Raw genomic sequence first — 27,080 nt, forward strand, 5'->3', positions numbered from 1 at the left:
GGCTTGTCTTGGTGTATGGAGCCTCCAGCTCCCTCAGTTCCTTGACTAGCTGACGCAGGTGCAGGGAGGTGTACAGACCCTGGTCATTCAGGTACTGGTATGACTCCAGGCTAGCTGTCATGTTCTCAATGGTGGCCTGGATCCAGTGGAGGCTGGTGGGACGAGCTATAGGAGGACAGGCTCATTGTAATGGCTGAAATGGAATTAACGGAACAGAGTCACTAATGTGGTTTCCATATGTTTGATGTACTTGATACGTTCCATTAATTCCATTCCAGCCACAACAATGAGCCCGTCCTCCTATAGCTCCTCCCACCAGCCTCCTCTGCCTGGATCTGAGGAAGCCTCTCCTTGGAAAGCATAACCTAACAATCAGTTGAGAAATTCAACTATCAATCAACTTAAAATGCACACTGATTACCGCAAGACATAATTTTGATTTTGATCATATGTCCAGGGTTATGTTGTTTGTGGAACAGGAAAACATGTCAGAACATAATCATAGCCCACTGTAACACACCTAACCCACTTAACACACATTAACAGTGCCTGGAGTTTTTGCAAAAAGTCTCCACAGTCCTGCACCAGTTGCAGTACCCCCTCGAACTTCAGACCAGGGGTCTCCAGCCTTTTCTAGCATGAGAGCTACTTTTAAAAAAAGAATAGATGTTGCAAGCTTCTATTCTTTTTATAGCTTTCAAATAGGCACATTCTTCTACCGGGTCCTTGTTTGTTTTTTATACTCTCAATATTACAATTATTAATAGAGAAAAAATTAAAATGGATGTCAGTGCTTAAATCACATCAGAAGGCCAATTTTGAGGTCTGAAAAAAACTAATTTAGATTTATTTGTATAATTCCCCTTTAGTTGCGCATTTAGAAAGAGAATAATTGGTCTAGCATTGTTTCTGTTAGGCCTACTGCTGCAGCATATGTCATGGGAGAGTTTGCAAAACAATGACCACCCAATTGATACAAATAATCATGATATCTTTCTGTCAGGTAAGCCTACTTTGCAGTTAATATTTAATTGAGAAGGTTTTTGAGGAAAGTCTTCCCACAAGACCATTATCAGTACTAGCAAATCTGGCTACATAAGGAGTGATCAACAAATACATGCAGCAAACAGACAGACCAACCTGCTCTCAGAGCATTTCGAATTATTCTGTATGTAAATTTGAGACACCCCATTCAGTATGATATGCTACGTTTCGTATGTTATGTATTAACCAGGGGTGGGATCATGTTAAAGTGGCTTTGATTGGATAGTAGCTGGGAGCTTTATGTTTATGACAGTTTGCAATGGGTCCTGTTGGAGACCCTGGGCCTAGATACTGTTCACCTGGCATGAATACAAGTCATCCTTTTTGAGGCCAGGGATGCGCTGGGTCACCATTACCCTTTGTATACACAGGCGCAGTATGCAGAGAAAAGCATGTTATTCTATTTACATACACCCAAATAAAAACACCTACATCAACAAAAAATACTATCAATCCTTTAGAAATAAGTAATAAATGGCACATAACCATAAGAACAATTGAGGTTTGCTGTAATAACAATGAACATAAACCTGTGGAAATTTAAAAAAGATATTAGATGAGATAGGAAACGTAAAACAGTAGACAGGCAGTGTGGACAAAGAGTAGAACTCACAGTGGATGTCAGGAGCAACAGGACCAAGAACATGGTCAGCATTAGAGTACCCATGGCACACTGAAATGAAAAGGAACAACATTGGCTTTTAAGCACACACACTCACAGATGCACAAAGCCACAGATGTTACTACTTTTGCCATAGAAGGCAGTTCCGTCTATGTAAATCCAGAGGTTATGAAACCATCAAACCAAAATACGGACATGTCCTGGGGTTGTGGTGTCAGTGACAGGAACAATGTTCCATATTTTTACCTCTGTGCAATTCACATTTCCCTTACTGCGCAACCCACTTTGCTGAGGTCCACATTTCACTAAAAATATGTTTTGTGCGCTGTGGATACATTTACACACCAGCATATCTACACTGATTCTGAGCTGGAGGCAGAGTTTGAGGAAACATTCTCAAATAATGCAATCACCCAAGCATTATGTGTCTTGTGTAGTGGGAAATGCCTTCGCCCCAGATGGTTTTCCAGCTAACCCCACTACTACTTCATATTTGGAAAGTGGTACTCCTTTAAACACCACACTAGCTCTAAAATGGCTTTGGTTTTCGCCAGGCATAATGGGACCCATCGCGTCCAAAAAGTTGACTCAATTTTGCCAAAAAGCACCTGGATGATCATCAAGACTCTTGGAAGAACGTTCTATGGACAGATGATTCAAAAGTATAACTTTTTGGATGACATGGTTCCAGTAATGCCTGGGGAAAACCAAACACTGCATTCCACAGTAAGAACATCATACCAAAGGTCAAGCATGGTGGTGGTGGTGTGATGGTTTGGGGATGCTTTGCTGCCTCAGGACCTGGACGACTTGCCTTAATAGAAGGAACCATGAATTCTGCTCTGTATCAGAGAATTCTACAGGAGAATGTCAGACCATCCGTCTGTGAACTGAAGCTGAAGCGCAGCTGGGTCATGCAGCAAGACAATGATCCAAAACACACAATCAAGTATACATTAAAATAGCTAAAAAGCAACAAATTGGAAGTTTTGGAATGGCCTAGTCAAAGTCAAGACCTAATCCCAATTGAGATGTTGTGGCAGGACTTGAAACGAGCAGTTCATGCTTGAAAACCCACACGTCACTGAGTTAAAGCAGTTCTGCATGGATGTCACGATCGTCGGGAACAGAGGACCAAGGCGCAGCGTGGAAGGTGAACATATCTTTATTATTGAGTAATACCACAAACAAAACAATAAACGATAACGTGACATCCTCGGTTCAGACACAAACCTAAACAGGAACAAGATCCCACAAACACTGTGGGAAAACTGGCTGCCTAAGTATGGTTCCCAATCAGAGACAACAAGCAACAGCTGATACACGTTGCCTCTGATTGAGAACCACACTGGCCAACATAGAAATACTAACCTAGAACGAAAAACAAATGAAAACTCACACCCTGGCTCAACATACTAGAGTCCCCAGAGCCAGGGCGTGACAGTACCCCCAAAGGCGCGGACTCCGACCGCGCCAACCAAACACCACAGGGGAGGGACCGGGTGGGCACTCCGCCTTGGCGGCGGATCCGGCTCCGGGCATGATCCCCACTCCCTCTCTAACCCCCCAAAGTACCCCTGGTCCGGTCTGGCCCTGCTGACCGGAGCTGGACTGCACACTGGTGGAGCGGATTGCTCTAGCTCCGGCGTGAAGCAGCTGACCCGTGCCGAACCAGGCACCGGTGGAACAGGCACGGGCTGTGCCGGACTGACGACGCACACCACTGGCTTGGTGTGGGGAGCAGGAACGGGCCGAGCCGGGCTGACAAAACGCACCCCTGACTTGGTGCGGGGAGCAGGAGCGGGCTGGACCGGGCTGACGAAGCGCACCACTGACTTGGTGCGGGGAGCAGGAGCGGGCCGAGCTGGGCTGACGAAACGCACCACTGACTTGGTGCGGGGAGCAGGAGCGGGCCGGACCGGGCTGACGAAACGCACCACTGACTTGGTGCGGGGAGCAGGAGCGGGCCGGACCGGGCTGACGAAGCGCACCACTGACTTGGTGCGGGGGAGCAGGAATGGGCCGGACTGGGCTGGCGACGCGCACCACAGGCTTGGTGCGGGGAGCAGGAACAGGCCGGGCCGAGCTGGCGACGCGCACCGTAGGCTTGGTGCGAGTGGCAGGAACAGGCCGGACCGGACTGGCAACACACCCCAGTACCTCTCGCCGTGCCTCTACATCCTCTTTCCCCCTGGTGACCAGTGACTCCCGTAACCTGGCGGCCTCCTGCTGCCCCGTCGTCCACGGCGTGAGCCCCCCCCTAAAACTTTTCTGGGCGTCTCTCCTACCCGTGGACCAGGCCTCCATGTCTCTCGCCAGACTTTCGCCCTTCTGCTTCCAAGTCCAGCCTCTCTCTTCCTCACACGGCTTGACCCAGTCGAGGAGGCGAAGGAGATCCGCTAGAGATCTCCCTGGCGATGGCTCCTGGACACGCTGCTTGGTCCAGTCTTGGTGGGATCTTCTGTCACGATCGTCGGGAACAGAGGACCAAGGCGCAGCGTGGAAGGTGAACATATCTTTATTATTGAGTAATACCACGAACAAAACAATAAACGATAACGTGACGTCCTCGGTTCAGACACAAACCTAAACAGGAACAAGATCCCACAAACACTGTGGGAAAACTGGCTGCCTAAGTATGGTTCCCAATCAGAGACAACAAGCAACAGCTGATACACGTTGCCTCTGATTGAGAACCACACTGGCCAACATAGAAATACTAACCTAGAACGAAAAACAAATGAAAACTCACACCCTGGCTCAACATACTAGAGTCCCCAGAGCCAGGGCGTGACAATGGAAGAGTGGGCCAAAATTCCTCCACAGCGACGTGAGAGACTGATCAACAACTACAGGAAGCATTTGGTTGGAGTCATTGCAGCTAAAGGTGGCACAACCAGTTATTGAGTGTAAGGGGGCAATTACTTTTTCATACAGGGGAATTGGGTGTTGCATAACTTTGTTTATAAAATAAATATGTAATTGTTGTGTTATCTGCCCACTTATGTTCCCTTCTATCTAATATTAGGTTTTGGTTGAAGATCTGATAACATTCAGTATCACAAATATGCAAAAGTAGAGAAAATTAGAAAGGGGGCAAATACTTTTTCATAGCACTGTAGTTGCCATGTCCAGTGGTGTAAAGTACTTAAGTAAAAATACTTGAAAGTACTACTTAAGTAGTTTTTTGGGGTATCTGTACTTGACTTTACTATTTATATTTTTGACAACTTTTACTACATTCCTAAAATGATGTACTTTTTACTCCATACATTTTCCCTGACACCCAAAAGAACTCATTACATTTTGAATGCTTAGCAGGACAGGAAATTGTCTAATTCACACACTTATCAAGAGAACATCCCTGGTCATCCCTACTGCCTCTGATCTGGTGGACTCACTCAACACATGCTTCGTTTGTAAATGACGTCTGAGTGGTAGAGCATGCCCCTGGCTATCCGTACATTTAAAAAAAACAAGAAAAATGATGCCGTCTGGTTTGCTTTATATAAGGAATTTGAAATTATTTATACTTTTAGTTTTACTTTTGATACTTAAGTATATTTTAGCAACTACATTTACTTTTGATACTTAAGTATATTTAAAACCAAATTATTTTAGACTTTTACTTAAGTTGTGTTTTACTGGGTGACTTTCACTTTTACTTTAGTAATTTTCTGTTAAGGTATCTTTACTTTTACTCAAATATGAAAATGGGGTACTTTTTCCACCACTGGCCATGTCACACGAACATGTTTAGTTTCTGTTCCTGATTTTGTCCCTACCACACACAAAACATACTCAAAAAATGACATTCTCATCATTCTTTCTTCCCTCTTTTTCTTCTCTTACCATTATTCTCATCAGACCACACACCATGTGCCTTCTGTCTTATTGCACCAGCGAGAGTCTCAGATCCCCGCTCATATTTACATGGGTCTTAGAGCAACTGGTCTCACATCCACTCTGTCGTCTGGCCAAACATGAAGTCCTCTCTGGTGTTCACGTTGATGATCACTGGACTTGTCTCCATCCTCCCTCAGGTAAGGACTACTGTCCTGCTCAGCCCAGAATATATGTTGTCTATATGACATGTAGGAACAATAGAGCAACAGCAGAATCTTTGAAAAATAAATGTCAATAATGTTCTGCAGGTGTGTACTTTAATATTGTTTGCTCTCTCATTTCTCCCACTTCACAGGCCCAGTCTTCGCCCAGTGATTGTGTGTGTAACCTGAAGAACTCTGAGCACCCCTTCCCTCATGACAAGCTGCAGACTGTAGAGAACAGTGCCTCAAAGTGCACTAAAAACATCACTCCACAGCAGGTAAGAGACAGGCTTCTGAAATCCTATTTCTAAATTCCCACTTTCTCTAAAACAATTACTACAAATAAATAGTGAGAAACAAATCTCTGATATTTCACATCATTTCATTGTGAATAAAAGAAGATGAAGAAGAAGCAGATATTCCACATCATTTCATTGTGTATAAAAGTAAAGAAAGTAATAGTGTACTCTTAGAAAAAAAGGTTCCAAAAAGGTTATTCGGCTGTCCCCATAGGAGAACCCTTTTTGGTTTCAGGTAAAATCATTTTTGGTTCCAGGTATAAGCATTTTGGGTTCCATGCTGTGGAAAGGGTTCTACATGGGACCCAAAACAGTTCTACTTGGAACCAAAAGGGTTCTATCTGGAACTAACAAGGGTTCTTCAAAGGCAATGGCGACAGCCGAAGAACCCTTTTAGGTTCTAGATAGTACAATTTTTTCAAAGAGTGTATCTCCTGTTCACCTTTAGACTATGGAGGTGGAGGGTCTGTTGCTGGGTCTGAAGAGGCGTCTACCTCAGCTGGAGGCTGATGTGTCAGTGCTGGAGCAGGAGGACGATGGGGCTCTGTACGGGACAGTGTCTCTTCAGGTCATAGAGAATGAACTGTCTGAGATCCAGCAGCTCATCGCCAAACTCAACAGTACCACTCACAGCCACCAACGCCTCAACGCAGACACTGCTGAACAGGTAAGGAGCTTCACTGGAGATCAAACTCTATTTTACTCAAGAAGTTGCCTAAAATACTTTACCTTAGCAATGGGCATGCCATTATAGTTACATTATATATGAACATGTATGACTACCATATATAGTATGAGTTTAGAGGCGTTGTAGAGAAGCGTGGATCCTCAGTTTGACTATGTGTATTGAGGAATGGTCAGATGCTCTTCTTCCCAGCTGCAGGAGCTTAAAGAAGAGATGGGGAAGCTGGAGAAATTTGACAACATGCAGGTGGTCAGGGGAAAGGAGGTTAACAAACGTCTGAGGAGGGACCTAGACCAGTGCAAGAACGGCAACCATCCTACTGCCCCACCCCCTGAACCTGCACCTGGTTCGTCTCCTCATGCATTCTCCCACAGCAATGCCTGTATTGAAATTTTTGACACTGTCATCATGTTCATTCTGTGTCTCATGTAGGAAACTGTCCCCTGGGCCGCCTCCGGAGCGTGACTGGTCCCAACACATATTCAGTTACTGAATATGCCGCCGCATATCATTATGGCTCCTGGGGTCGCGACCCCAAACCTGCTGCAGGGAAGGAGAGCTGGTTTTGGATAGTGCCTTTGACTTCAAGCAATGTGTTCTCTAACTTTGTGAGACTTTATAGCAGCCTGAGCTCTCTGGTTGTGGGGGTCAGTGTTCCAGGAAGTGTGGTGATTCACTCCTCCAACCCCACCACCAACACCATCCAGGGGCCTAACGTTGTCATGTACGGGGACGCCCTCTACTATAACTGCTACAACAAGGACGCTGTCTGCCGTTTCAACATCACCGCCAAAACGGTCACCCCCATGGTTCTGCCCAAAGGTACTGGGTTCAACAGCAAGTTCAACTTCTGCCATCTGGATGCTTGCTACGGTTACACTGACATGGACCTGGCTACTGATGAGTCTGGTGTCTGGGTGATCTACAGCACCCCTGATAACTTTGGTAACCTGGTCCTCGCTGAGGTGATCCCTGGCAGTCCTCCCACACTAGGCCGGACCTGGACCACTTCAGCTCACAAGCGTGCTGTGACCAACACCTTTATGGCGTGCGGTGTGCTCTACGCCACGCGGTACCTGAATAAGGAAGCTGAGGAGATCTTCTACTCCTTTGATACTGTGAGCGGCCGGGAGCGATATGACATCGGTATAGAGATCAAGAAAATGTCCACCAACATCCAGTCCCTCAACTACAGCCCCGTTGACCACATGCTGTATGCCTACAGTGATTCGATGGTTGTTTCCTACAAGGTTCATTTTGGGTAAACTATATACATCAACATTTGAGTCTCATCTAAATAAAAAGTGTTTATTGCTCACTTGACAGTGTGTATTTTGTTGTGTACATATCTTTAACACATCCAGTATCGGTGGAAGCAAGAGAAAAACAAATAGTGAATTTTGACATTTTTTATAAAACCAGTGTTGCAAAGAAATTCACTGACTAAACATGTGACTCTATGCTGACAGTCTTTATTTGTTTTCATTACATGTTCAATACATGGACAGAGACAGCTTACAGTGTATATCTATATATATACATTTAAACTTTACATTTCACATTTTATGACGAAGCAGGTAAGAGTCAATCCTACTATCTCTGTGAACAGAAACAATGTTGTGGAGACTCCCACGAAACCAAACAGTCAGAAAACAACATATTGCTCAATATAAATCAATCAATAACACTGTAATAATAATAATAATACACAAGTACCAATAATACCAAAGAAAACTCAATTCTATTGTTATATAAAAAGAGGAACTCAAGGAAAGAGGAACCAAAATGCTGAAATGTCACAATACAATAGTGTTGGAGTGCTCTTTCAGTTAACCTGCTCTAAAAACAGTGAGTATCTACAGTGCAAGGAGGACCTGGAAGGATGGGGGTTCTCTTGGAAGAGTTAGTAGGAGGTAAGGTAGGGGGGTCAGGATAGCAGGGACAAGCCCTAGTGGGTAATGGTGGTGGGTGGAAGGGGGCACTTTGCCTATACTGTACAGCACTTCAATGGGACAAATTACATTCAGGGCCCCCCAGGCAGTATGTATGAGACTGAGGAAGGGGGCAAAATCAGGTCCGCTCAGAGCTGACAGCAACAGTAGTCTTACAGAGAGAAAATGCATGACCACAGGTTTGAATATCACACTCAGGTGCGTGCAAACAGATTGGAGGATAAAGGAGTGTTTGTTGTTCTGACTAGTCCCAATATCCTCTCACCGAAGCCCCATTTTCATACCCCCTTTTACATGTTTTATCACCCCGCTATTATCCCCCTTTCAGGACATTTTGTAGACCCGTCGCTCTCACACTCTCTGCATCTTCACAAATTCATCCAGATAGAATCTGTCCTCATCCCTCGCTCTTTGTCAGATAAAGCTATTAATTAATTAATTAATTCCTCTTTCCTACAATCTTCCCTACATCCCCCTTGGGGTCCCTTGCACATTGGTACACTGTTGCTAGGCAGCACTATGAACAGAAAAGTGACCTCAGCTGATAGCCCTTTTGGGGCGACTGGATGTGTCTGTGAGGGGCGGGGCACCTTGTGGTTTTGGTTTGAGGTGGTTGGGGGTGGGTGTTGCCTTACATTCTGAGCTTGGAGCAACGGGCTCCAAAAAAGCCCTGCCCCTTACAGACAGTCCCAGGAAGCACCCCTGCAGTAGTATTTATCCCACTTCACCCCTGTCGGGGGAAACGGAGAGATTGACATTCAAATAGATGACAGGGAGTAGTTGTTACTGAACATAAGGAATGCAAATAGAATGTAGAAAGTTATTACTGTGCAAATTGTCAGGGACCCCAGTTCCTCCTCAAAGGACTAGCCTGACTCAATGGGTAGTCCATCACAGCAGCTAGCAGCACACACCTAGCCTCTCCAGTAACAACGACTATTATTCCAGCTCAATATCATGGGGGAAAAAGAGGTCTGTGGGGTGTTAGGTTATTCATTATCTATGTAAGTTATGCACGGGTATGGATGTAAATACAATAACATTTGTTTTGTGATGGCACATTTACTGTGACACATTGACAGTGTGTTTGTGTGTGCGTGCGTGCATGCATGCATGCATACGTTTGTGTGGACATGCGTGTGTTTTGTGCTACTGTGTCAAGAAGTGCCGATAGACTTTGGCTCGGTTCCCTTACAGAGTCCAGCCCTCATAGGTAAGTGTGTGTATAGCTTTGGTATATTCTCTGTGTGGGGCTGAGTGCTGCAGAAGGAGAGGCCAGCTGTAGTCCCGTCCTGTGGTGCTGACATGAGAGAAGAACATCTCAGATCTAACGGGTTCTGCCTCAGCTCCTAGGTCTGGTTTGGTTTGGGTCAAAGTATGATTGTCATTTGGGAGACCACTAAGAACCGATCCTCAGCAGAACCACTTCCATGTTGGGGAGGTGGAGATCACCGTGGCCACACTAACTATATAGGAATGGATGCTCCTACTAGTGGAATCATATGGGTATATAGAATCACACTATGTTCATTTATGCTTCTGCATGACAATCCATGGGAAAACCGCATGGGATGTGGAGTGGGAATAATAATATATTGCCTTCGACACAGATGCATCCTTCAGGTAGAGAGAGGCATATCCACTGTGTGATGTAAAACCCTCTAAAATATAATAGGCTGTGTGCTGCTTTCTGTCAAATCTGGGACCTCCCAGACAAAAGCTCATAATCTCTGCTGTCCTATCGTTCAAGACAAAGAGCAAGAATAGTACCAACTACAACAAAATGTCCTGTTGCTAGCATGTCTTTTCTCCAATGACCAACTACTTTCACTGACTACATACAACCCACTTAACTACCATCATTGATCACCTCATAGAGATTGTCAGCAGACAAGCGGATGAGTGTGGGAGGGGTCTGAGTGGAGGGGTGCCAGAGGGCAGATGGGGCTCAGGGTCTGAGTGGAGGGAGGAGGGTGGCAGGGGGCAAATGGGGCTCAGGGTCTGAGTGGAGGGAGGAGGGGGGCAGGGGGCAAATGGGGCTCAGGGTCTGAGTGGAGGGAGGAAGGGGGAGAGGGAGGGGCAGGAGGAGCAGGGAAAAGGCAAAGGGAGAGGAGACACTGAGCAAAACATAAATGACACTAAACCAAAACTACTTACGAAGTTTAAGGGGAAGAGTAATACGTTGGTGTCAATTTTTATAGTGAGGTGAGGGGGTGGCAGAAGTAGTCAAATACTGAGGGATTTTGGGTAATACTACGACAAAGACATAGAGAGATAGATAGAGAAGACACCCTCCACTAACCATTTCAAAGTAGAAACTCCTATCGCTCTCTCTCTTTCTATCCGTCCCTATCTCCAACCCACGTCTGTCTGTCTGTGTGTGTGTAGGGGTTCAGCAAGACACCTCCATGGTGTGGCTGACCTGGCCCTCGTTGCTGTCAGAGTGTGTAAAACCCCGGATACGAGAGCTCTCAATGGAGCTGCCACTGGTCAGGGAGGCCGTCCGGGAGCGGGCCAGACGGGTCATACTGGCAGAGGGCACTGAGAGAGAGAGAGAGAGAGAGAGAGAGAGAGAGAGAGAGAGAGAGAGAGAGAGAGAGAGAGAGAGAGATAGAGAGAGATAGAGAGAGAGAGAGAGAGAGAGAGAGAGATAGAGAGAGAGTTGATAAGAGAGAGAGAGAGAGAGAGAGAGAGAGAGAGAGAGAGAGAGAGAGAACAAAATAGGGGAAGACAAGATTTGCATTTAAACAACAGCAAAGCTAAGTCAATATGTGCTAACCGCTGGGAGATATGGGACAACATGCCAATGTGTAAACTGAAAAGTAACACCTGAGCCGCTAATGCGGCAAAGCAGCTAGCTGTAACAAACATTCCTGCTAGCTATGGATGCTTGAGAGTTTATGTAAAGCCATCAACATGTGCCTGCAACTCTGCATGCAGGCACATTCACCCTGCTACAGTACAGCAGAACCATGCAGTGGGACTGCGAGGAAAGTCTGAACGCTGCAGAGGAGTTGATCTCCGTCAGCTCCCCCTCCTACAAGCACTATTCTGTTCCTGAACATATCTGTGAAGATTTTGCAATTGTCTTAGAGGAGAGCTATGACCATTTTATTGCATGGAGAACATGAACCTTGTGTAACAATTACCAAAAATCTCCAACTTGGGAAGTGGTAGTTCTAACACTTTGGGAGCTCAGTCTGAAGGTTTGTTTTCCATTGAGGCACATAATCCCAGTGCACATGCATTGGGATGCTCATCCACTTAGCTGCAGCAAAAGCAGATATTTGCAAAACATGCCTATTGGCTATAATTATCCTTTTAAAATATGGCCAGTTCTATCCTAGTTGTTTCCATGCAAACATTTCTCAAAAAGTTGCTTCACTTGGACACTCCAATGTGCCAATGAGTGTTCAACACTGGATCATAATTAACTGTATGCCATGCAAAGAGCAAGATAAGGAATGCAATGGCAGGGATGGGAAAAAAGTAACAATAGCATATTTTTCCTTAGGCTGAGGAAAAACGCATTTAGAATATAAATACAAAATGTAATAAAATCTTTAAGATTGCCAAAGACCAGAAATCAAATGCTAAAACAAAGAACATTTTTTAATAAGTCAAAAGGAAGATGTGTGATCAGAGCATCATCACTGCACATCTCATGTAGGGGAAGAAGAGAGGAGGTCAGAGGTCAGAGGTGAACAGCAAACAGGAAGTACCTGGCCCTCCACTCAACCTCCGATCCTTCACATACGCAACTGAGAGAAGGCAGGAAAACAGAGGGCAAGATTAACACAACACAGGTCCCTGCAATAGACATCCCATCACACCAAACAACATATTCACAACGTATTCACAACACAGTCAGAACACTATCTCACATTCAGAACAACGCAACGTACAGAGAGTGTCTAACCTCTACGGGTACGGTGTCCCATATACAGGATGGTTGAGCTAACGTGCGCTATTGTGATTAGCATGACTGTTGTAAGTAACAGCAAACTTTCCAGGACATAGACATGTCTTATATGGGCAGAAAGCTTAAATTCTTGTTAATCTAACTGCACTGTCCAATTTACAGTAGCTATTACAGTGAAAAAACACCATGCTATTGTTTTAGGAGAGTGCACAACAACAAACGTATCACGGCAACTGGTTTGATACATTCACCTCTGACGGTAAATAATGTACTTATATTCAGTAATCTTTCTCTGATTTGTCATCCCAATAGTCCCAGAGATAAAATGTAGCATAGTTTTGTTTGATAAAATCCATTTTTATATTCAAATGTAGGAACTGGTTTCTACAGTTTGAACCCCTGCTGTCTCTGGCTCCACACCCACCCCACCCGGCCATCTAGATGTGTGAAAGTTAGTGTATAAGCTAATGATCCATCATATATGACATTCCTGGGAGTGTGTAAACTTACATTTTGTATTACCATATCATTTTTGTATGTTCTCTATAGTTATGTACTTGAAAATGTATAAATTGACCAATTCGGCACATTTGGGCAGACTTGATACAAAATAGTCCAGTATTGCAATGCTTCACTGGATCAATCTAAAACTTTGCACACACACACTGCTTCTATCTAGTGGCCAAAATCTAAATTGTGCCTTAACTGCAATATTATATTGTGTCCTTTCTCTTTCATTTCAAAGATGATGGAACAAAGAAAATAATAGAAAATGTTTTTTTGTTTGTATTATCTTTTACCAGATCTAATGTGTTATATTGAATGAAGAGATAAACTCAGTCAGGGTAGTGATGCCTAGTTTCTGAAAGACCACAAACCCACACACACAGTCTCATACACTCACTCATATGTGACAAATGATTGTAATCTGCTTCTAGATACTTACTGTAGCCCATCCCCTGGAGGAAGTACTTGAATGCTTCGGACAGTTTTCCAGGCTATAAAACAGGAGAGTGTGGTAAGAAACTTGACCTCCTGAGACTCTGTGTAACCCTGAACCCAGATGAGGTCAATGATCTCTGAGGAGTGCTGTGGTGAGTGCTATAGAGACAACCCTCTCATGGTGGCAGAATGGTTTATAAAAAAGGAACTTGAGGGTCAGTAGAGGGTTATAGGGAGGCCCCATATAGAGAGGTTAGAGGGGCATTTTAAAGAGGAAGTTAGGGGTCATCTGAGAGTTGTGTCAGAAGAGAAACTGGATCAAGTAAGGGGGAAATGGAGGTGGGGCAGAGAGGAAGAGGTATTTGAATGTGTGATGAGAAGACACAGAGGGCCATCTGAAGGCAGTGTTCTGACCTGTGTGAGCTGAGGGAGTCCACCAGAGTCAGCCATCTGAAGCACAACAGGGGAGAACAGGGACAGAACCATAGTTAGTAACTATACAATATCTTTATTTCAAATGGTTTAACAAACTACAGCATGTAAAATCAAAATAATTAACAAATTACTTAATTATTTGAATCAATAAAGACAATCCAATAAAGACTAATAATCTTCAACATTACTTTACACTCATACCTTTAAGAAGGTGGTGTTGGTTGGGTCAAGTTTGGAATTGCATTCGACCTTGAGAAAAACAACAACAACATATTAAATAACGAGGGCCAATTTGCTTGGATATTAACATTACCACATAAAAAAAACTTGAAATCAGTAGGATTTCAGGGATGTAGATGTTGTGAATGAAAGAGATGCTTGGAGGGAGGCGGGGGAGCAGGGAGGGAGGGATTACCCAGATAATGTAGTCTGCTGCAGTGATCAGTCATTCCAACACACAATAGAGGAGGCTGTGAAGTCACAACCAGGGGTGTGTACATATGTGGGTTTCTAGGTCAAAACAGGTCCCTGGCCCTCTATCCTCTTTCTCTCTCATTCTCCCCCTCTCTCTCTAAAGATGAAATGAGCAGCAGGGTTCTTCACACATCAAATAGCATTAAATATTAAAGTGACCTCCATCTGTTTTTAATCTCTCTCTCTCTCTCTCTCTCTCTCTCTCTCTCTCTCTCTCTCTCTCTCTCTCTCTCTCTCTCTCTCTCTCTCTCTCTCTCTCTCTCTCTCTCTCTCTCTCTCTCTCTCTCTCTCTCTCTCTCTCTCTCTCTCTCTCTCTCTCTCTCTCTCTCTGACTCTCTCTCTGACTATCTCTGTGTCTCTCTCTGTGTCTCTCTCTGTGTCTCAATTCAATACAATTTAAGGGCTTTATTGGCATGGGAAACATATGTTAACATTGTCAAAGCAAGTGAAGTAGATAATAAACAAAAGTGAAATAAACGATACAAATTAACAGTAAACATTACACTTACAAAAGTTCCAAAAGAATAAAGACATTTCAAATGTCATATTTTGTGCAAATAGTTAAAGTACAAAAGGGAAAATAAATCAACATAAATATGGGTTGTATTTACAATGGTGTTTGTTCTTCACTGGTTGCCCTTTTCTTGTGGCAACAGGTCACAAATCTTGCTGCTGTGATGGTACACTGTGGTATTTTACCCAATAGATATGGGAGTTTATCAAAATTGAGTTTGTTTTCTAATTCTTTGGGATCTGAGGGAAATATATGTCTCTAATATGGAGGTTAGGAAGTGCAGCTCAGTTTCCACCTCATTTTGTGGGCAGTGTGCACATAGCATGTCTTCTCTTGAGAGCCAGTTTTGCCTATGGCGGCCTCTCTCAATAGCAAGGCAATGCTCACTGAGTCTGTACATAGTCAAAGCTTTCCTTAAGTTTGGGTCAGTCACAGTGGTCAGGTATTCTGCCACTGTGTACTCTCTGTTTAGGGCCAAATAGCATTCTAGTTTTCTCTGTATTTTTTGTTAATTCTTTCCAATGTGTCAAGTAATTATCTCTTCGTTTTCTCATGATTTGGTTGGGTCTAATTGTGTTGCTGTCCTGGGACTCTGTGGGGTTTGTTTGTGTTTGTGAATAGAGCCCCAGGACCAGCTTGCTTAGGGGACTCTTCTCCAGGTTAATCTCTTTGTAGGTGATGGTTTTGTTATGGAAGGTTTGGGAATCGCTTCCTTTTAGGTGGTTTTGATCATTAGCGGGTATCGGCCTAATTCTGCTCTACATGCATTATTTTGTGTTTAATGTTGTACACAGAGGATATTTTTGCAGAATTCTGCATGTAGAGTCTCAATTTGGTGTTTGTCCCATTTTGTGAATTCTTGGTTGGTGAGTGGACCCCAAACCTCACAACCATAAAGGGCAATGGGTTCTATAACTGATTCAAGTATTTTTAGCCAGATCCAAATTGGTATGTCAAATTTTATGTTCCTTTTGATGGCATAGAAGGCCCTTCTTGCCTTGTCTCTCAGATTGTTCACAGCTTTATGGAAGTTACCTGTGGCGCTGATGTTTAGGCCAAGGTATGTATCGTTTTTTTGTGTGCTCTAGGGCAACGGTGTCTAGATGGAATTTGTATATGTGGTCCTGGTCAACTGGACCAGTATATGTGGTCCTGGTCAACTGGATTATTTTTGTCTTACTGAGATTTACTGTCAGGGCCCAGGTCTGACAGAATCTGTGCAGAAGATCTAGGTGCTGCTGTATGCCCTCCTTGGTTGGGGACTCTCTGTGTGTCTCTCTCTTTCACACTCTCTCTCTCTCTCTGTTTCTGTCTCTCTCTCTCTCCAGATGAAATGAGCAGCAGGGTGCTTCACACCAAATAGCATCAAATATTAAAGTGACCTCCACCTGTCATATCTCTGTTTTTCCTCTCTCTCTCTCTCTCTCTCTCTCTCTCTCTCTCTCTCTCTCTCTCTCTCTCTCTCTCTCTCTCTCTCTCTCTCTCTCTCTCTCTCTCTCTTCTCTTCTCTCTCTCTCTCTCTCCTCTCTCTCTCTCTCTCTCTCTCTCTCTCTCTCTCTCTCTCTCTCTCTCTCTCTCTCTCTCTCTCTCTCTCTCTCCAGATGAAATGAGCAGCAGGGTGCTTCACACCAAATAGCATCAAATATTAAAGTGACCTCCATCTGTCATATCTCCCTCACTCCCTCCCTCCCTAACAAGGTTGTATAACCTCTCATTCTACTCCTCTCCTATCTCCTTCCCATCCCCTCCTCCCATCATTCAATCTTTCCTAAATTTACTGACCTGCTTCTGTTTCTCTCAGTGAGGGCAAACATTTACCTCTCAGCATGCCAAGTGCTGCACAGAGCCACAATAGAGGTGGGAAGGAGGGGGGGAGGGGATGGAGAGGAGGCAGGGAGGGAGGGAGTTGAGACAGGGAGAGAGGGAGGTGAGACAGGGAGAGAGGGAGGTGAGACATGGAGAGTGGGAGGTGAGACAGGGAGAGAGGGAGGTAAGACAGGGAGAGTGGGAGGTGAGACAGGGAGAGAGGGAGGTGAGACAAGGAGAGAGGGAGGTGAGACAGGGAGAGAGGGAGGTGAGACAGGGAGAGTGGGAGGTGAGACAGGGAGAGAGAGAGGTGAGACAGGGAGAGAGGGAGGTGAGACAGGGAGAGTGGGAGGTGAGACAGGGAGAGAGGGAGGTGAGACAGGGAGAGAGGGAGGTGAGACAGGGAGAGAGGGAGGTGAGACAGGGAGAGTGGGAGGTGAGACAGGGAGAGAGGGAGGTGAGACAGGGAGAGAGGGAGGTGAGACAGGGAGAGAGGGAGGTGAGACAAGGAGAGTGGGAGGTGAGACAGGGAAAGAGGGAGGTGAGACAGGGAGAGTGGGAGGTGAGACAGGGAGAGAGGGAGGTGAGACAGGGAGAGAGGGAGGTGAGACAGGGAGAGAGGGAGGTGAGACAGGGAGAGAGGGAGGTGAGACAGGGAGAGAGGGAGGTGAGACAGGGAGAGAGGGAGGGAGTAGGGAGGTAGAGAAGGAAGAGATAGAAATGGAGAGAAGGAATAAGGAGCGGAATAACAGAAGGAAAAGGACTCACCACTCCCTCCTCAGCTGGAGCGTTGTCACCAACAACCAGCATGACAGGGCACCTAGAAACACAGACCATAGATCAGCAAACAACACAAACACACATACACAAACAGTAAACATGGCTAATCCCAGTAACCTGTTATGAACGATAAGGGTACCTAAACACTATTAGCCAATGACATGAAGAACCATAGAGAATGGACTAGTGTAGTAGAGAGACTCACTTCAGGGTCTTGGCATTGATGATGGTCCCGGTGCGGTTCATCTCCAGATCCCTACGGCTGAGAAGGAGAAGAGAACTGTGAGACACACTGCTTACATTCTCTCACAGAATATAGAACTCTCCCCATCTCCCCATCTGCCACACACACACACACACACACACACATTCTGAAGTGTGTGTGTGTGTGTGTTACCTGTTGTACATGTTCCAGAAGAGCTGCAGGTTGACCTGGTTGACGGTGTTGTTGATCTGTTGACGGTAGCTCTGGACCAGCTCTGTGTTGTTCATCAGCTCCTCCTGTACAACAATCAACTATTAACACATGTAGACTGAGAGACTGGTGTCTCTGAAAGGTTTATGAGCATAAAAACCCTGTAGGCTAGTGTTGTTGTTGTATGTAGTACTATGTGTTGCCACCAACTGTTGTAGGTGGGTAACAATTTATCTGGACTGAGAGCTCACCTGGCTAAAGAGGTGGGGCAGCACAGTGTCTGGAAGAGCACTGGTGAGCCCAGACAGCTGGAGAGGAAGAAGAGAAAGAGAGAGAGGGAGAGAGAGAGAGAGAGAGAGAGGAGGAAAGAGAGAGATTATTGCCTTGCACCCATTGCAACAAGAGCAGCCATTTTGATAGTTGGGATAAAATGGCTGCTTTAAAGGTAACTCTGTTTACGTGTTTGTCACAGAGGTGCAGTATCTGCTACCTTGCCGGTGGCCCAATCGATCCATCCCTTCCCGTTGGGGTCGATGTTGAGCAGCACCAGGCCCTCCACCAGATCAGGGAAGATCAGCTGAGGACAGAGCAGAGCAGGGGTGTGTTATGTTAGATACACTTGGGATCATTATCAGGCAACAAAAATATGAAATATGTGGACAAGCAAAGAACAATAACAGGGTATGACTTACAGCAAATTTGGCCAGGATGTAGGCACCAGCTCCAACTCCAATGCCCAAAATGCTCTTGAATCTGGAAAATGAGAATGGTTTGAATTACTTTACAGGTTTATCAGTTGTATTAATTCATTCAAAGTTCAACAATACACTCTTATAAAAAAAGGTGCTATCTAGAACCTAAAAGGGTTCTTCGAGGTAGAACCCTTTTTGGTTCCAGGTAGAACCCTTTTGAGTTCCATGTGGAACCCTTTACACAGAGGGTTCTATATGGAACCAAAAAATGTTCTACCTGGAACCAAAAAGGGTTCTACCTCGAACCAAAAAGGGTTCTACCTCGAACCAAAAAGGGTTCTCCTATGGGGACAGCAGAATAACCCTTTTGGAACCCTTTTTTCTAAGAGTGTATGGATGATGAATGTACTGTTTACTAGGAAAGAGAGGAAGGGGAGGCCCACTCACCCAAAGTGCTGCACTACGCTGGGCAACATGCCTGCCAGCTGGTCCATGGTGGGGTACTGGTACCTGTGGAGAGGTAAGGTGGAGACCTTTAGTTAAACAGTCACACGGAAGAGAGAGACAGCATTGTAGAAATTCTTGTCTATATGCATATTCCAGTCAATACAATACAACAACAGAGGTGTGTGGAAACATGCATATACTTGCGTATACGCGTGTGTGTGCGTGCAAGAACGCTCATGTGTGTGTGTGCACGATCGTGTGTGTGTGTCTGTGTGTCTAACGTGCGTGCATGTGAATGTGTAGGTACTATATATTACCCCTGTGGCATCTGAGAGGCTCCAATCTGCTGTCCAGGAGCATCCACATGGCACACCACAAAGTGCTTGGTGATCTCCTGCATGTCCTCGTTTTGGAAGAAGCTGTTGAAGCACAGCTTGTCTGTGGATGGCAGAGACAGAGAGAGAGAGAGAGAGAGAGAGAGAGAGAGAGAGAGAGAGAGAGAGAGAGAGAGAGAGAGAGAGAGAGAGAGAGAGAGAGAGAGAGAGAGAGAGTAAACACATTAAATATGCATTAAAGAGAGCACCTTGAAGGTGGCCATCTGTGCCATTGCTACCCTGTCAGCAGGGAGAATAAATCTCACAGATATGAGAGAATGGCCAATCAGGTTTCACTGGGAGTCATTCCATCCCCATAATCTGGGTGCTTGAGCGGTCTTCCAGTAAGTCAGAGTAAAGAGAAACCAATCTAGTTTGATATACTGCACTTAAACTGAGACATTTAACTGAGTTTATAGGTTAACAGAAGTGCCAACACTCTCTCAGTTGTACAGACCAGCAATTACACCTCTTATATATAGTACCTCTTAAAATCTGCAACCGTATCAACAACTCTGATATCAACAACTCTGATAGCAACAACTCTGATATCAACAACTCAGATATCAACAACTCTGATAGCAACAACTCTGATAGCAACAACTCTGATAGCAACAACTCTGATAGCAACAACTCTGATAGCAACAACTCTGATAGCAACAACTCTGATAGCAACAACTCTGATAGCAACAACTCTGATATCAACAACTTTGATAGCAACAACTCTGATAGCAACAACTCTGATATCAACAACTCTGATAGCAACAACTCTGACATCAACAACTCTGATATCATCAACTCTGATAGCAACAACTCTGATATCAACAACTCTGATATCAACAACTCTGATATCAACAACTCTGATACCAACAACTCTGATATCAACAACTCTGATACCAACAACTCTGATACCAACAACTCTGTTTCCCGCCTGCCACCACCGCTGATGTCCTACTTGTCTTCTGTTTGTGGTGAGTCAGACAACAACAACAACAACAACAACAACAACACTGTTCTGCTCCATGGAGCTAAGAAGGTGATAAAAACACTGAGATGTTCATTCCAGCTCATCAAAAACCAACAAACAACATTACACAGGCTAATTAACCAATAACCGGACGGAAATTAAAAAGCTGAAACGTGATGAAGCTGATGTGTTCTGTGCTATTTAATTTATCTGGCAGCACACAAAGGCAGCGAGGTGATTCTGATTCGCCCACACACAGTCAGCCATAGGGCAATAGAAGACCATTAATCTTCATCCACCGCAGGCGCATTATCTCCCTGTGGAAACCTGACCCATCTCCTCCCCAGCACAGTACAAGGACACAGTACAGGAGCAACAGAGCCATATATAGGCCAGTGTATCCTCTATTCTGGCTCCTCTCCTCTCCTCTCCTCTCCTCTCCTCTCCTCTCCTCTCCTCTCCTCTCCTCTCCTCTCCTCTCCTCTCCTCTCCTCTCCTCTCCTCTCCTCTCCTCTCCTCTCCCTCCATCCTGTATCTGTGTAGACGGAGTCAGGCTGCAGCGCTGTGGTTCCTGGCAATGCATACTAATACCCCCAGCTGCAGAGGGAGGGAGGCAGGCAGAGGGAGGCAGGCAGGCAGTGGAGCAGCTGATCTACACCGCCGCAATGCTGACCATCCCCCAACAACAACCCCGCCCTGCCTGCCTTCCTTCCAGCCCTCCCTCCCTCACCTCGCTTTAACACTGGATGATAGGGATGTTTTTCTGACCTACATTTCTCCCTCTCCCTCCCTCTCTTTCTGTTGCTCTTTCTCTTTGTTTCTCTCTCCATCCATCATTATTTAATTATCCACTCCTTTATTGAATTATGGACCACTCTGACAGACAGTGTTATCTTGTGGAATGCAGGTTGTGTAGGCAATTTCAATGGATACACTGGATCTTTTGTTGGAACGTATTTCAAATTGCAGTCAACAGCTACTGGTAATGTAATTTTGTTGTAACGTAGAATAAATACTGTGTTTTGTATCTATGAGTCATTCCGACCCCTGACAAGACTCCATGCAAACTGCAGCAACATTGAAAAGCCGTCTCCATCCACCAATTAGAGGAGCTAACGAGCAGGCTCTGTGGGGAGGTAGTAACAGACATGCTGGGTAAAGCCTAAATCATAGTCCACAGACGCTAGGACACTAGGACGCGATAGTCCGGGGTCCCATTGTGACATACTGTAGCTACAGTGGGGAGAACAAGTATTTGATACACTGCCGATTTTGCAGGTTTTCATACTTACAAAGCATGTAGAGGTCTGTAATTTTTATCATAGGTACACTTCAACTGTGAGAGACGGAATCTAAAACAAAAATCCAGAAAATCACATTGTATGATTTTTAAGTAATTCATTTGTATTATATTGCGTGACATAAGTATTTGATCACCTACCAACCAGTAAGAATTCCGGCTCTCACAGACCTGTTAGTTTTTCTTTAAGAAGCCCTCCTGTTCTCCACTCATTACCTGTATTAACTGCAACTGTTTGAACTCATTACCTGTGTAAAAGACACCTGTCCACACACTCAAATCAAACAGACTCCAACCTCTCCACAATGGCCAAGACCAGAGAGCTGTGTAAGGACATCAGGGATAAAATTGTAGACCTGCACAAGGCTGGGATGGGCTACAGGACAATAGGCAAGCAGCTTGGTGAGAAGGCAACAACTGTTGGCGCAATTATTAGAAAATGGAAGAAGTTCAAGATGACGGTCAATCACCCTCGGTCTGGGGCTCCATGCAAGATCTCACCTCTTGGGGCATCAATGATCATGAGGAAGGTGAGGGATCAGCCCAGAACTACACGGCAGGACCTGGTCAATGATCTGAAGAGAGCTGGGACCACAGTCTCAAAGAAAACCATTAGTAACACACTACGCCATCATGGATTAAAATCCTGCAGCGCACGCAAGGTCCCCCTGCTCAAGCCAGCGCATGTCCAGGCCTGTCTGAAGTTTGCCAATGACCATCTGGATGATCCAGAGGAGGAATGGGAGAAGGTAATGTGATCTGATGAGACAAAAATAGAGCTTTTTGGTCTAAACTCCACTCGCCGTGTTTGGAGGAAGAAGAAGGATGAGTACAACCCCAAGAACACCATCCCAACCGTGAAGCATGGAGGTGGAAACATCATTCTTTGGGGATGCTTTTCTGCAAAGGGGACAGGACGACTGCACCGTATTGAGGGGAGGATGGATGGGGCCATGTATCGCGAGATCTTGGCCAACAACCTCCTTCCCTCAGTAAGAGCATTGAAGATGGGTCGTGGCTGGGTCTTCCAGCATGACAACGACCCGAAACACACAGCCAGGGCAACTAAGGAGTGGCACCGTAAGAAGCATCTCAAGGTCCTGGAGTGGCCTAGCCAGTCTCCAGACCTGAACCCAATAGAAAATCTTTGGAGGGAGCTGAAAGTCCGTATTGCCCAGCGACAGCCCTGAAGCCTGAAGGATCTGGAGAAGGTCTGTATGGAGGAGTGGGCCAAAATCCCTGCTGCAGTGTGTGCAAACCTGGTCAAGACCTACAGGAAACGTATGATCTCTGTAATTGCAAACAAAGGTTTCTGTACCAAATATTAAGTTCTGCTTTTCTGATGTATCAAATACTTATGTCATGTAATAAAATGCAAATTAATTACTTAAAAATCATACAATGTGATTTTCTGGATTTTTGTTTTAGATTCCGTGTCTCACAGTTGAAGTGTACCTATGATAACAATGACAGACCTCTACATGCTTTGTAAGTAGGAAAACCAGCAAAATTGGCAGTGTATCAAATACTTGTTCTCCCCACTGTACATGGCTCTAAGACCACCATCTGCGGGAGACGTACAGCCCGAACACGCACCTCCCCACAATTCCAAACCAACACGTCTCTGGTTCGCGTCCTCTATTCATTTGAATGTGTTGACTGTTGGAGAAATTGCTTCGGCTGCGCTGAGAATTCGAAAAGTATGAAAGCCAACGGTCCAATGTTCTAGAACACTGCTGTGCGTACGCATACTCGTTTGGTACAGTACTCTGACAGACCCTTAAAGGTAGAGAGAGAGGGTTCTCCTATGGGGACAGCCGAAGAACCCTCTCTCTCTAGTCTGTCTGCACTCTGCAGTGGGCTGGCTGGATGGCTGTCAGGGAATGATATAGCTCCCAGTATGGAGTCCAATTATCACCTCAGATAACAGGCACAACACGTCCTTTGCGGGGCTGACAGCTCTACGGATATAGCTGCCAACTGCCAAGTCACACCATGAACAACACCCTGAGGAAGTGTGGAGAGATGCCTCCTGGAACCAGCTGCAGGTCACCGTTGCGTGACTGATGGTGGTGCAACACAGACGTGAACACACACACATGGAGCACACACACAAAACACGCATGCACACACACACACACACACACACAGGTGGAGGGACAGTGTGTACTCACGGTTAAGCCCAACATCGTGGTAGGTGAGGATAGCAGGCTTGTTTCCTTTGGGTGCACCACGAATCACCACATGAAGCATCCCATAGGGAGTCTCAATGTCATGTTCCTGAAACATACAAATGCTTATTTCTAATGGGAATGCATAGATTTACACTCACAGAGACATAATGTACCTCTAGACATACACACAATCTTGGTGGGGTTCAATAGGGTTTTACTGATGAGCACAGACAGTTCCTATCACCCAATAACTATCACTGATATAATAGGCCCCATACTCAACTGTCTGCCTCTGATCAACATAAAACCTTTATGGATTCACATGAGAATTCTGATAGAGGACTGACACTGTGCATATAGAGTATTGGAAATACATGTCTGGCACACAGTATGCGTATAATATTCTGCTCCGGTGAGGGGGAAAAAAACATTCTGTGCAGCATACTCCCACACACTCACTCACACAGAACACACACACAAGCTCACACACACCTCATACACACGCAGACTCATGTACTCACATATACAGTCACACACCCTTATGCCCATACTCACAAACAGACACACATACTGTACACACACACTCACACAGCCAATGCTCCTGTCCCATGGATATAGAGACATTAAACACTGGACACTTCCTGTTTCTTTTATACTGTTTTTCACACTGTGTTTTTATATACTGGATTATTGACATAGTGAATATATCTACTGCTGTACATATCATTCTTAGTATATATTTTCGGTGTATATACTCATATTTTGCATTTGGATTACTGATACAGTGTTATTCGGGTTGTTATCTGGATTCGTTCTGACATTTCTTGATTTCTTGAGAGCAGTGCAGTGAAATGTCACTGATAGGCTGCATCCCAAATGGCATCCTATTCCCTATATACTTTTGACAAGAGCTCTATGGGCCCTGGTCAGAAGTAGTGCACTAAATAAGGAATAGGGTGCCATTAAGGATGCAGCCATAGTCTGTCACGGAAAGTGCTCCCTAACCACGCATCATTCTGACACCCAATATATCTGACAGTATTCTGCATGCACTCAGTGAAGCAATTAATTTGCAGGTACTGCAGTACAGTTAATCACCTGTAATATCTGTTGTCTCGTTTGTCTTTGTGTAACATGAATTGCTTGTGTGAATGATTGACAGATACAATGTAGGTCAACAAGGTCATATTGGGTGCTAAAGATGATGCAGTACACGACTACAGTATGATAGGGGTTGATAGAATGGGTAAAAATGATTTAGTATTTTCTGTATGGATGCCTGTCTGAAATATCATAGACAAAGACAAAGACCACCTCGGTGGAGCACAATGGACTGCAGATAAAAACAGCGCCTGTATCACATACTGCAAACACTCCCTCAGTCCCTTCTTCTCTCAGTCCCTCCCTCTCATACTCCCTTCCTTCTGGCTCCCAAGGTCAGAGAGACATTTGTCCTAGTACGGAATAATTAAGCAACTCACAAGGACATCTCACATACTCTAAGGTCTATTTCCCTGTGTAGACATGCATGTATGGCGGAATGCGTTATTGTGTGTTGCAGCATTAGTGTGTCAGCTTGTCTCCACGCAGAGTCATACATTACATGACTGATCATTAGAGGAACACAATAACAGTACAACAACCATTTCAGAATGCATGATTAACCCATACATAACATTAGATATTAAAACATAAAATATAAGCACAACTAGAGCACTAATATTTCAACATGAATCTTTCACAGATGATCTTATCGTATGCACTATTATTACAGAGTATTACAACAGCAGGGTAAATCATAGATAGCTAGTCATTTTGATAAGGTATAAACATGATATAAGAACATGCATGAATAAGGTAAGACGGGAGTGTGTATATACATGCCAAATGAACCTATGCAAAATGTGCCTGTCATACATACCCATGAACAAAGGAGTTTATTAATGAAGATATACTGTAGTAGTGGATTCGCTTCCACTTCATCAAAATATCCTCACTCTATCAACCAAAATATGCAGTCATCCATGCACCAGCAGAAACAATGAGCACACTCAAACAGTCACTCAGTATAAACCTGCAGACACACTACACTGCCACTCACCCCATCCCAGCATTCAGGCATGTTGCCTCAGTAAGCGTGCTCAGTGGAGGAGGAGGAAGAGGAGGAAGAGCGGCAGGAGGAGGAGGAGCAGCCAGTGGAGACGAGACAGACAGACAGAGCCAGTCCTCTCCTGTAGTGGGACTAGGTCCTGGCTTTAGAGCAGAGCCAGTCCTCTCCTGTAGTGGGACTAGGTCCTGGCTTTAGAGCAGAGCCTGCTGGGAGAGCCTGCTGGTGGTCTCTTTGTCTCGTCTTGTCTCGTCTCGTCTAGCCTCGTCCTGCTCTGGGGCTGAGCGCTGCAGTGCTGCTGCCCCCTCTCTTCCCCCGACACCTTATAAACCCCACCATGAGGGCGTGCTGAACTCAAGCCTATTCGCTGCCAGTGCTGCCTCTCTGTACATGATTGGTTGGCTGCTCTGTCAGTCACAGCAGGTTCTCTGCTGTGCTCTTGTTTTGCTCTCTCATCAGCACCACTGCTCTGTTTCAGGAGAAGATGGCTTATCTCCCTCTCTCTTTCTCTCCATCTCCCTCTCCTTCTCTCTCTCCCTCTCTCTCTCATTGTCCCTGTCCCACCTGTCTAATTTCCTTTCCGATCCCTCTTATCGCTCCTTAACAGTCATGGATGGTGATGCTTAAACAAATGCTTAGCATGCAGTGAGATTTGTTTTTACAAATAAAATTTCAACTGAGAACAATGACGTCTCTCGCTGTCTCTGAGCTAAAAGGTGTGCAGCAGCAGCCAGTAGGCTCCTCCATGCCTCTGTGTAATGGGACATTGATGGGACAGTAAGTGGCCAGAGGTCACCAGCAGAGCGGAGCAGAGTATGTGCATGTGTCTACTCAGAGAGCAGAGGATGATGGAACAGTGCTGACTAGCTGACTACAGATCAATATTGCAGCAGTGGCCTCTCTCCTTCTCTCTGCTGCAGGTTACATTTATTCACACCAGCAGCCATTGTCCATATTCTCCACAACATCAATGTTTTCTTTCTCTCGACAGTATCCCCCTTTCCTGTGTACAGAGAGCTTAGTAAGTTGACACTGTAAACTCTCCCCATCTCTTTCTCGGTTCCCCATTTCTGCGGAAGA

The 27,080-nt window shown here is 45.1% G+C and overlaps 3 protein-coding genes across 8 annotated transcripts in view; 1 reads left to right on the forward strand and 2 right to left on the reverse strand.

Annotated features, from left to right (window-relative positions):
* The window catches only part of LOC121577289 (olfactomedin-4-like), a 1,635-nt gene extending 1,479 nt beyond the window's left edge, over positions 1-156 (reverse strand). The window contains exon 1 of the mRNA XM_041891055.1: positions 1-156. This exon is cut by the window's left edge and continues 31 nt beyond it. The gene's annotated coding sequence lies outside the window, so the exon portion shown is untranslated.
* Positions 157-5,539: 5,383 nt separating this feature from the next.
* Positions 5,540-8,022, forward strand: LOC121576724 (olfactomedin-4). The gene is made up of 5 exons (XM_041890110.2): positions 5,540-5,709; positions 5,868-5,993; positions 6,463-6,681; positions 6,892-7,045; positions 7,132-8,022. The coding sequence occupies exons 1-5, from the start codon at positions 5,650-5,652 to the stop codon at positions 7,962-7,964; spliced, it is 1,392 nt and encodes a 463-aa protein (XP_041746044.2). The 5' UTR covers positions 5,540-5,649; the 3' UTR covers positions 7,965-8,022.
* Positions 8,023-8,151: 129 nt separating this feature from the next.
* LOC121576725 (protein NDRG4) overlaps positions 8,152-27,080 on the reverse strand; it is a 30,665-nt gene continuing 11,736 nt past the window's right edge. For 3 of the 6 annotated variants that reach the window (XM_041890111.2, XM_041890113.1, XM_041890115.1), the window contains 14 exons: positions 23,894-23,999; positions 19,396-19,516; positions 19,079-19,141; positions 18,632-18,692; positions 18,430-18,516; positions 18,191-18,247; positions 17,922-18,025; positions 17,730-17,786; positions 17,513-17,564; positions 14,152-14,199; positions 13,930-13,965; positions 13,520-13,571; positions 12,374-12,412; positions 8,152-11,192 (listed from right to left, as the gene is read on the reverse strand). In XM_041890111.2, coding sequence (XP_041746045.1) covers positions 11,044-11,192; positions 12,374-12,412; positions 13,520-13,571; positions 13,930-13,965; positions 14,152-14,199; positions 17,513-17,564; positions 17,730-17,786; positions 17,922-18,025; positions 18,191-18,247; positions 18,430-18,516; positions 18,632-18,692; positions 19,079-19,141; positions 19,396-19,516; positions 23,894-23,999 — 1,032 coding nt within the window. In that variant the 3' untranslated portion in view covers positions 8,152-11,043. Of the gene's footprint in view, positions 11,193-12,373; positions 12,413-13,519; positions 13,572-13,929; positions 13,966-14,151; positions 14,200-17,512; positions 17,565-17,729; positions 17,787-17,921; positions 18,026-18,190; positions 18,248-18,429; positions 18,517-18,631; positions 18,693-19,078; positions 19,142-19,395; positions 19,517-23,893; positions 24,000-25,994; positions 26,313-27,080 lie in introns of those variants that run through there. The other 3 variants (XM_041890116.2, XM_041890117.2, XM_041890112.1) reach the window with 3 other exon arrangements.

This window comes from Coregonus clupeaformis, chromosome 29 (genome assembly GCF_020615455.1).
Source record: "Coregonus clupeaformis isolate EN_2021a chromosome 29, ASM2061545v1, whole genome shotgun sequence".
Classification (NCBI taxonomy): domain Eukaryota; kingdom Metazoa; phylum Chordata; class Actinopteri; order Salmoniformes; family Salmonidae; genus Coregonus; species Coregonus clupeaformis.

Excerpts from the sequence above, each read along its gene's own strand:
- LOC121576724 (XM_041890110.2), top strand. The coding sequence starts at position 5,650 with ATGAAGTCCTCTCTGGTGTTCACGTTGATGATCACTGGACTTGTCTCC. Across the intron at positions 5,710-5,867 it reads TTGTCTCCATCCTCCCTCAG|GCCCAGTCTTCGCCCAGTGA; the intron begins GTAAGGACTACT and ends CCCACTTCACAG. Across the intron at positions 5,994-6,462 it reads AAAACATCACTCCACAGCAG|ACTATGGAGGTGGAGGGTCT; the intron begins GTAAGAGACAGG and ends GTTCACCTTTAG.